At 33.9% G+C, this 10,369-nt stretch overlaps 2 protein-coding genes across 6 annotated transcripts in view; one reads left to right on the top strand and one right to left on the bottom strand.

Annotated features, from left to right (window-relative positions):
* Nucleotides 1–202: 202 nt before the first annotated feature.
* LOC132559751 (myosin-4-like) lies at nt 203–10,057 on the bottom strand. 4 transcript variants are annotated; one of them, XM_060224374.1, is made up of 3 exons: nt 9,980–10,057; nt 3,062–3,322; nt 203–1,524 (listed from the first exon to the last, which is right to left on the bottom strand). In XM_060224374.1, exons 2-3 carry the CDS (start codon nt 3,315–3,317, stop codon nt 815–817), a joined length of 966 nt encoding a protein of 321 aa, XP_060080357.1. In that variant the 5' UTR covers nt 3,318–3,322; nt 9,980–10,057; the 3' UTR covers nt 203–814. The 4 variants fall into 4 exon arrangements, with proteins under 4 accessions (XP_060080357.1, XP_060080355.1, XP_060080358.1 ...); XM_060224372.1 differs by lacking the exon at nt 9,980–10,057 and adding an exon at nt 5,853–5,942; XM_060224375.1 differs by lacking the exon at nt 9,980–10,057 and adding an exon at nt 5,853–5,942 and having other exon boundaries at nt 203–1,515.
* Nucleotides 6,082–10,369, top strand: part of LOC132559750 (glycogenin-1-like) — a 47,591-nt gene continuing 43,303 nt past the window's right edge. For both annotated transcript variants that reach the window (XM_060224371.1, XM_060224370.1), the window contains exon 1: nt 6,082–6,109. In XM_060224371.1, the coding sequence (XP_060080354.1) occupies nt 6,097–6,109 (13 nt within the window). In that variant the 5' untranslated portion in view covers nt 6,082–6,096. The remainder of the gene's footprint in view (nt 6,110–10,369) is intronic.

Here is a 10,369-nt window from a genome sequence, read left to right as displayed (position 1 = left end):
TTCTTTCAGTGCCAGCCAAGCAATTCTTCCATATGTGTGAATTTAAATATACATATTCAGTTAATATAAACACTGTGAAGTAATCACCTTATAATCAACTGTGCAAAGAGATGATTCAATTGGTAAGGTCATTTAGCAGTAGTGGGGTTACTAGTTGTTTGTACAACTCTCCATACAGATAATGAAAAGGCTTCACATCTCATTCTTTATATACTGGAAATTCTAATTTAAAAATACATCTGTAATAACAACAATAATGTATCAGTTATTGAAGTTTTCTGCTTCATGTCAATTTATTTATGTTAAGATTAAATATCTCGGATTTCAGAACTAAATTAAGCACACTGGCCTAGACTTAACATTCATACACAAATGAACTCGGACACAATGTTCATCCTATTGGCAATGAAATTAACACTTTTCTACTTCTACATTAATCTGTTTCCTATTGTAAGACTGATTGACCTATGATAGAAGACACGCCCACTAAGACTAAAGATGTGCTTCTCTTCATACAAAAGTTACATAGCCTTACTCTCTTTGCCTCCCTTATGTATGATGTAATGCAATATGGCTGAAATTTTCATTTTTTTTAACTGTGTTTAACTTTTTTAAATTGAAGTTTACCTAGGTAGCTGAAGAGAAATGAATGCATTCTGTAAGAGTTAGCAGAGAACACCTAAACAAGTGAGGTAATTCTAAGCCTTCAAACTACTTTTCATGGGTGAATATAGCTAGTGAGCTCAAGCAAAGGACTCTTATAACAATTTTACCTGAAATACACTGTAGTTATAAATAAGGGTTTAAACTTTGATCAATATTTGAATTTTGATACCTGATCTGTTCGAACAGAATTAGGAGGTATTATATTAGAGAGAGGTAGACTAGCAAAATGTTGTCTTAAATGATCTAGACCTCGTTTTGTTACACCGTGAACTCGTCTCTCATTGGCTAGATCTGCTGTCAACTCAGCCACACGCTTCTGTAGCTCCATTATTTCTATCTGACATTGTATTTTAACACTTTCCTCGGCAGCTAATTTCTCACTTTCAGCTGCATTTTGGACGGACTCTAAATTCAATTCTAGACGTCCTTTGTCCATTCTGTCTTTGTCTCTTTGTACACGAAGTTCATGCACTTCTTTCACCATTGCAGACTTTTCTGCACTGATCTCCGAGAAGATTTCCTCCATTGCTGTGAGCCGTGCATTAGCATGGTCAAGTTCATCTTGCAATTTTTCACAGTGGATTTTCATACGACTGTTTGCTTTGTTAATGTCTGTTATTTTAACAGCTTTGGTTTCCACCTCCCCAGAAAGCTTTCCCATACGAGTCTCTAGATATAGGTTCCTCTTCTCTAGTTCTTTATTTCTGCCCGTAAGTCGAACATTCTCTTCTTTGACAGATTTGAATGCCTCTCGGAGAATACTGATTTCCTCGGAGTCCCATATACATGAATTGTCCAGTTCTACTTCTACCGTTTTCTTCTGAGGTTTCTCTTTGGATGTTTCTCCATCTGAAGAGACTATGTTGTAAATCAATCATTTATAATATCCGTCTTAAGATCAATCTGACACAAGCAATTAGAGTATGTCAATTAGAGAAAACTGTTTCTCAATAACACATGAATGTGACATTGTACAATTATAATCTAAGTGGTTTTCCTACAGATATTACTGGCTGAATTCTGCCACTCTTAAAAAATGTCTTGCAACAGATGAAGTTAACTATCCACAGACCTGCAGGAGGTCAAGTGGGAAACATTTACAATCTAATGTCATGGCCTGTACATGTATACCACTCCACCTTGGTCCACCAGTCATCACCATTACCTATTTATAAGTAAAGCTGAAAGTCAAGCAGCAAGATTTGTGATTCATTCAGGGGAGATAAGTCTTAGTATTCCTGGCATGAGGAAACCACTCAGCCAAGTATTGTAAAAAGTAGAGTGATAAAAAAGGTACATAATAGCCTTGGAAATAAAAATTCATAGAAATAATAAGAACATTGCAGGAGGAGGTAGGAGGGGGAGCTGAAAATGTTGATAAAAGAAAGGGCAATACCTTTTCCATAAGTAGTAAATGACAATGCTATTGAGGAAAACGCATTTTCATGTGGCTATAAAGCCTACAAAGTTTCAGAGAATTTGGTGAAAAACAGAGGAAGGCGATAACTATACAACATTAGAATGCTAAAAAAAAGGGAGAGATGGAGAGGAGGGGATGGGGGAATAAATCCTTTGAAAATTTTTTGATCAAACTGTTGTGGATTAAAAAGACAATTTCATATCATGGTGATTAAGCATACCAATTTCGAAAAATATTGGTTGAGATTCTCAAACAAGATTAACATTATGAAAACAAGGGGCACTTAATCTTCAAAAAAAAACAATTGAATCTAATTGCTGTTCAGGTCAACACAACTTCATGCCGTGGTGATTAATTCTATTAAATTTGGAAGAAATTAGTGTAAAACTGAGACAAATGATCTCTGGGCAAAATTAACGAAACGAAAACAACAAGGGGTAGTAACTCTCCCAAATACAGTTGAATGAACCTGCTGTTCAGGGAAGCACAACTTCATGCCATGGTGATTTAGCCTACTAAGTTTGAAAAAAAATTAAGCTGAAAACTGGAGGAGATCTGCAGACAAATGAGGGTTACTAATGGAGAGACAAGACGGTTCACCCTTTACCATAATACATCCTGTCAAATTGTTTTGATAAGTATATAAAAAGTGTGCATGCTATATGATCTAATTGCAATTTAATCACGGCATAGAAAAGTGGAAGCAGTACTGGTGAAAGAATGGAGTTATTTTCTCTCAATGATTTTGTAAAAGACAGCATAGAACAGGAATATTCAGATGGCAGACCCTCTTTGCATGGATGTCTCATCTCTGCTTTTTTTGACAGATGGGTGTCTTATCAAGCAAAACATACAGACAACTACATCTATCCACCACATGCAATGTCTAATGTAAAGTGAAGTTTGGGTATAAGTATGGTTTCGTGAATACAAGCCTAGGGGCTTGGATCAAAGGAAATGCAAAATCTGAATTACCTGTTGTTGCTTGTTTTTCTGTCTTTAATCGCTGCTGCGACTTCATCTCCTCGTCCATGACAGACATGAGGTGCACTCTCTCATACACCTGACGAATCGCCTCAGGATTAAATGCAGACACATGCTTAATACGAGCCTTGATCACAGTTTCCTCCTCGGGCGTCTTTTCGCCAAGCAAGTCCTTCACAGTCACATCTACAGCAGGGGGGAATAACTCTCCCACCCAATCAGTCCACTCCTTCTGGTTGGTTGCCATTACTTCTAAAAGAAATACAAATAAATATTTCACTTTAACTATATGGCACCAGGATATAGAAGTTCATGAAAATTGTGCTATTAATAAAACTTAAAAACTAAATTATATTCCTCAAAGTTAAGGACAAAAACTTTATTGGAGCTTTGGGACATTTCAGAACAATCTGACAGCTTCAACTTCATATTACTGTTTTTAACCATTTATAAGGTTGTGTCTTCATTTATTGACTTCATGCTTGAAATATTTAAGTTTTCCCTAGAAATAACACATCTTGAAATTTTTAACTTTCTTATTACTGGCCAGTATGAGTTGTGAAATCTTAGGCTAGTTGTATTTTGAGAGGATGTTCATCATTAACACGAAGTGCAATTCAAAACTATATATATGTATGAGTTTTTGAAAATGTATGTTTCCTTTATCAAGCAAAGAGTCCAGATGACTGGACCTTGAAGACTGATTGTTATTTAGTAAAGGGACAAATGTGTCAAGTCAGCTGTTCAATTGTAACAATGCATTTTCAATCCAATAGCACTCTTATCCTACAAGAAGTCTGAGGGATATTTCATCCATTCTGCCTCCTATTGGTTAACAAGAAGTCATGTTTATGGCCTCATTTAAACATCCATCTCTGCTTGATAAAGGAAGATGTTCAGTAGTCAAATCTCATTTGTGCTAAATATAATATACCTATTCTAAACATATATTCATATATTGGTTTTATATTATTCGACATCCTTTTGATCATATGGTAGTTTTAAGGACAGGTGACAACTTAACGTACCAACACAATAAAAAAAATTCTTCAACGATGGTAAGTTTTACTCTAAAAAACAAGTTAAGAAGACTAGATACACAATATGTATTGCCACAAAACTGGTCTAATTAAACACTTCAGATAATTATTTAAATGCACCAGAGGGCTGTTTGTTCAATATAAATAAATTTAATATAATTACTTCATGAGTAATTTCGCTTTGCCTAATCGTTGAGATATATATATATCAGTTTTTGTGGCGTTAAGTGTTTTATTATGTCTATAATTGTGTTTGTTGTTCTAACTGTACATCACATCAGAATGGATTATCTATAATGTCATTCACAATTACTTGGCAGAAATGTGTGATTAGTCATTTATAAACAGTGTATATCGGTGTGTAAAAATTTCCAACTATGTCTCCTTATTTGTTACCATGGCCCTGCACTACATGCAGGTATGATATATATTGTTATATTTTGTAATAACCAAGCATATAGCCTCATACCAGATTATATGTATAATTATAAGAGATAAACGAAATGTACAGTGACATATTTCAGTTAATAAGATCGCTTTTTTAACTTGTACGAGTTACCTCCCCTTGTTGTTTTTTTTTTTTTTATAGTATGTAAGAGGCAAGAGTGTAATGTGTTCTATTTGTATTTGTTACAGGGTGTCGGGTGTCTCCTTATGATCGTAATAAATATGTACCTCCCCTTGTTGTTTTTTTTTTTTTTATAGTATGTAAGAGGCAAGAGTGTAATGTGTTCTATTTGTATTTGTTACAGGGTGTCGTCCTTATGATCGTAATAAATATACAGAACGAACTCCAGTGTTGTGACGTTTCTTGCAACCCCCGATTACATAAATTTAAGGAGTAATGAAAGAAATTTCAGTTTTTGTTGTAAGTGCTATAACTAACTGTACATCACATCAGAATGGAGCATTCACAATTACTGAGAAATATTAGTCATTTATAAACAGGCAAAAATTTCCAATTGTCTCCTTAACCATTGTTTTGACTAATCTCTTTCTTGTTTTAATTCTCTTAACCAATGGAGTGGACACATTAAAATTCTGGTATATCCTTTCAAATCCAAGGAATGAAAATGGATGCTTGAATTCCAAGCAAACATGTTGGGAGCATTCTTTGGTTTTAGGAAATGCACTGGAACTCCAAAACATCCTCTCTTTACAGAGGATATTTTCCTCTGAACTCGAACAAATGTCATGAAAACATTTAAAATTATGTGTTTATTAAAACTTTAAAATGCTTATGTTATTAGTTACATCTGTGAATAAAAAAACTCTTTCTGGTATAATGTTGTTTTTATTCCAGTTATATCAAACAATGTAATCCAATGGACAGCCACAAAACAACAGGTTTCATTGTTTTCAATGACATGACTGAATGGTGGTATAGTTTGTCGATTCATATATTTATATAAAAAACTGAATGATCCTGCATTTGAATAAGTGATTACTTAAATCTGTAACTCTCCATAAAATGCAGGACTATTACACAGGTGTTTATTATAGAGATGTGTCCCAACTGTACACTGCGCGTCCTACATGTATCTTATTTACTCTTGATATATAAGAATTGATGACACTACAAACACAGAACAAGAACCTAGACTTATCAAAACAACTTATCTCTACCTCTGTTTTTAAATGAATTTGCGAAATATCATAACAAAATTTATCCAAAGCAATTTTTAGGCGTTCATAGCAACTCGGCGAAAATTATTTTTCTTTGCATTTTACATCATTCTTACCTTCTTTACCAGTTCACAGGAGTATATTCATCACCAATGAATCACATGATATGCTTTTTAATTCGATGTTATGTATGCTAATTGCTAAATAGAATGTCAACACGTCCTGCAAAAACTTGTCTGTAACATTTCATGGGCGCCGCCATACTTTGTCACGTGACATGGACCTTTAAATTTTGATTGGTTGTTAGAGAATCAGCAGTGCATTTCCTTTCCGGGAACATTCGTGTGTCAGTTGAGCACCATGGCTGAACGGGGTAAGTACCCATCTTCTGTTGGCTTTGCTCCATGTATGCAACTTGCAAAATGTATGGCAACGTGACAGTGAATTAAGGAGTTTGTTTAAATGACAGTATGTAACCTTGGGAGTACGCACTTTCGTCATTGAGGACGAAATATGTAAAACATGCTTCAGCGAATGGGAACGTACTCGGCGTTTTTCACATGCACCTCGATAAAAAGGGTTTAGTCGGCGGTCAGATTCTCGTTGACCCATTGAACTCACATGAATGCATGGACATTTCTTTAATCTTGTTCTGAGAGGGTATAGAAACAGGCGAAAGATATTAATTACAAATATATCTTTTATTTTGAACCGCATCACGTTAAACCAGATTACAGAGTACGTGTAGAGCGTTATGTGGTAACGTGTTAGGTTAATGTATTCTATTTTCACTTTGGCTGATGGACTGACCTTGTGAAGTGTGTCCTTGTCCTACATTGTCAATTTAGCATGCGTGCTTACATGATATATCGATAATACTGACAAATACTATAATTTGTGCTTTGTCCCTACCGTTATATCTCCCAAAATGTGAAAATTGTGTGTATTTATATACTAACTGAGGTTATTTCAAATATACAGTGAAGTCTTAGGCGTTATTTTTAATTTTATGATAAATTAATTAATTATATTTATAACTTTTTTCAATGATTTTTTTTTACTTTATTAAGGGATGGATTTTGACAATATTTAGCCATTTTCTACAATAATATCCATAGTTTTTTCTCATAATAAAACTAAAACTGCCTACCTTGGCCTATAGAAGCTTGCGAGGTGACATGATCGAGATATATAAAATGATCAGCGGAGTGTACGACAAAGAGTGCTGTACATGCATAAAGTTATGGGAGAACATGTCCGATAAACACAGTGTTAGAGTAAACTCAAAAAAACTTTTTCCACAAAGAGCTAAATCTAAACTAAGAAGTAATTACTTTTCTGTGAGAGCAACACGCATTTGGAACACATTACCAGAAACTGTTGTATCTGCCTCAAACACGAACTGTTTCAAAAATAGGCTTGATAAGTTATGGGAAAACCAAGATATCATTTTTAATTATAGAGCTGATATATCAATATAGAATGTCTTAATAGTAATTCAACGGAACTAAAAGCTGGACATATTATTTTGATTTGTACATAGGCCTACTATATTTATTATATGAAATATCATGTATATATATTGTATGTTTTTTGAGACCAGAGTAGAGGATAGGTATATCCTGTTCTGGTAATAAACTTAACTTAACTTAACTTAACTATAATACTCATTTAATATTCTGTTGTTTATTTCAAGAGTAATATGAAATTATCAACTCAGCTAATTTCCATGTGACACCATTTTCCTATTTATGCTTACTAAAATAACGTCAAAATGGCATCCTGAAAAGAGCATGTTGCAAATGAATGATTTTTTTCCTGGTAATACACAACAGAAAACAATGGAAATAGTATGAGATGAAGCAGGAAACAATTCTCCATAGATATATAAAATTTCACTAAAAATGTTCTTGAATAAAGTCAGGAAAATTCATTGAAAAAAGGTTAGAAAAATAAAGAATATATAGTAAAATAACAAAACATGAAAGACTTATGGCACATCACTGTACATATGCAAAATAACTTGTCCTCTGACATCAGACTGGTATACATACACATACAAATCAATATCATAGTATTTTATATCTCAGCTGTCAAACCAGGGAAAACATGAATTGTAAAAAGGCAGTCTGCGGTTCAAATGATCTTAAAATAGAAAGCAGGCGGCCATCTTGGAAGTTGACAATGAAAGTTATCAATATTTCTTGGAAGTACGGGATGGTTTTTTCTCAGATTTTATCTGTAAGTTCCCTTAGGTTCCTAGTTGTGCCATCTTGATTTTGGGACTGATTAGAAAAATAGATTTGGCTGTAAAGCAACCATCTCTGATTTGGCAGTTAAAGATTTTTATTGCTTTTTCTAAGGACTAAATAGTTAGATGTTCATTTCATAACTGATAAAAAGCATTTTAAAAGTTAAATATCTGTGGAAAATTGTGTACTTTCTGTTAATCATGCATAACCATTTTATTAACAAGGTCAAAAAATTACCATTAAATTACTTATTCATATCATTATCATTCAAAGAATGTGAACAATGTCTTTGCGCATGAATCTTATATTCAGATTAATTCAAATTCATTTGTTTCAAGTGGATAGCGTGAAACAAGAGGTCATTTTACAAAGTAAGAATTGAAACACGGCTGGCAAATTAAGTTTTGACTAATTACATAATTATACATGGTAAGAAGTCATCAAAACAGTGGTCGGTCAAAATGACGATCTGAAAGGTCACATGGTTAACTTGGCTATCTCTGATTAAAACAGCGATGAGTGGTAGCTGCAACAGCGAGTGTCAACTAGCGTTAGTTTGAAACTATCAATTTCTCTCAGAGAGTGTTATAATTTTGTGAATAGTCTAATTTTAAGTATTACATTGCTTGCCTGAGATTAAACACACGGGGGGAAAAAGTAATGAAATCTAACCATTTAGTCCCTTTAAGAAGACTTTTTAAATTTGATATGATTAAGGGAAAAAAACAAAGCAAAAATGAGAAAAGATATAACTTGTAAAGAACAAATAAATATCACATGACAGGTGCTTACTTTGGGGTCTCTTTGTTTTGTTATGTACACTGAACATATACAGTTATTTTAACAAAAATGTATCGACCTGTACCTGAAAATTTTATGGATTTATAATTCAGCAAATCAAAGGAGTTTAAGGCTCAAAACGGACATTGAACAGGTAGTTTGATTTGAATTTTGTGTCTAGAGTACAACATTAAATTGCATGCATGTAAAATTTAATGAAACTTGGTGGGTACACTGCCCACACTTAACGAAGGATTGTGAAACATAGTGTACATGATCATACTAAGTGACATGCTGTGTACCAAATTAAGGACCTTTGACCTCTTAATTACAGAGTTATTGCCCTTTCTAAAAGTATCTTTTACTGAGCATAGTTTGGCTTGCATTTCTAGTAGGATAATGAAACTTTTCATATATACATTAATCATATGAAGAAAATGTGCAGTGTACCAAAGTTAGGGTCTGCAACCCTTTAACTACAGAGTTATTGTCCTTGTTAAAATTTTGTGCGTGGAACATTTTTTTGCCTGCATTTAAACTAGGATATTGAAATGTGATGTTTACATCAGTCATGTAATCGTACAGGGCCCATGAGCCATCAGTAAAGAGTTATTGCCCTTTGTTAAAAGTTTGTGTCATGAGCAAAGCTTCGCTTACATATTAGCTAATGTCATAAAGCTTGATGTATATATTTAGCATGTTAAGAGAATGTGTAGTGTACCAAATTATGGCCCTTTTGATAAAACCTTGTGTCCATTAGAATTGTTTTAAGTAACGTTCATGAGTTTCTCTGATTCTCTTGTTTACAATTTGCAGCGGTGGAAAGCATGTTTCAGTGGTATTCCATCAGGAGAAAGTATATGAACAGATTCATAGTTTCTAATGAACATTTATTTTAAAAAGATAAAAAATATTTTTTTATGTCAGAAATGAACAATCCAAGCTGTTATTCAGTAAATGCATGAGACTGATTATAGGATGTATTAGATAATAGATTGTGTGTATTGGTGTACTGATTTATCTATTATAAAACTGGGACCAATTCTTATCACTACATATGTAGGAAGAGTTGTAACCCTTCTTAGGCTCAAAATTACGTGACCTCTCACTGGGGAACACATACCTCTAAAGGGACATTCTCGTTAGCTGTAATTAGTAATCAAACTGATTACCTGTATTTTCACTTCCTACTACTCCTTCATTCACCTCACCTCAAAGACAGCAACATTTATCAAAATTCTTGATTTCCGATGAAGCCTCTTAGTTTTCTTTGTCTTGAAACTATGGAGTGACTAAACAATTCCTTTCCTTGCTTCCAGGGATGATTTTAAAATATGCCTTTGCACAGGATCCAAAACAATATATATTTAAGTAATGCCAAGGGGAAAAACAATAGTGAGAAATCTGCTCACCATATTTTCCTCATTATAACCAGCGGTTATTTTCCTTGGCTGCGGTTTGTGAGGCTTATAAACAGGTGCAGTTTATATTGGCAGAAAGAAAATAAGTGTACTGTCTAGACATCGATTCCGGACCGTTACATATTTGTCAAGGTGTATCACATGCACTATTGACCTGCGTGACCCTGCACCATGATAATT

The sequence above is a fragment of the Ylistrum balloti genome, unplaced genomic scaffold (genome assembly GCF_031769215.1).
Source record: "Ylistrum balloti isolate Yb309-2 unplaced genomic scaffold, AGI_CSIRO_Ybal_v1 Utg370964, whole genome shotgun sequence".
NCBI classification, from domain to species: domain Eukaryota; kingdom Metazoa; phylum Mollusca; class Bivalvia; order Pectinida; family Pectinidae; genus Ylistrum; species Ylistrum balloti.
Note: the sequence above shows the minus strand (reverse complement) of the source record. Positions and strands in the feature narration are given on the sequence as shown.

Coding starts and splice junctions, on each gene's coding strand:
- LOC132559751 (XM_060224374.1), bottom strand. CDS start 3,317: ATGGCAACCAACCAGAAGGAGTGGACTGATTGGGTGGGAGAGTTATTC. Junction 1,525..3,061: donor AGAAAAACAAGCAACAACAG/GTAATTCAGATT, acceptor TTTACAACATAG/TCTCTTCAGATGGAGAAACA.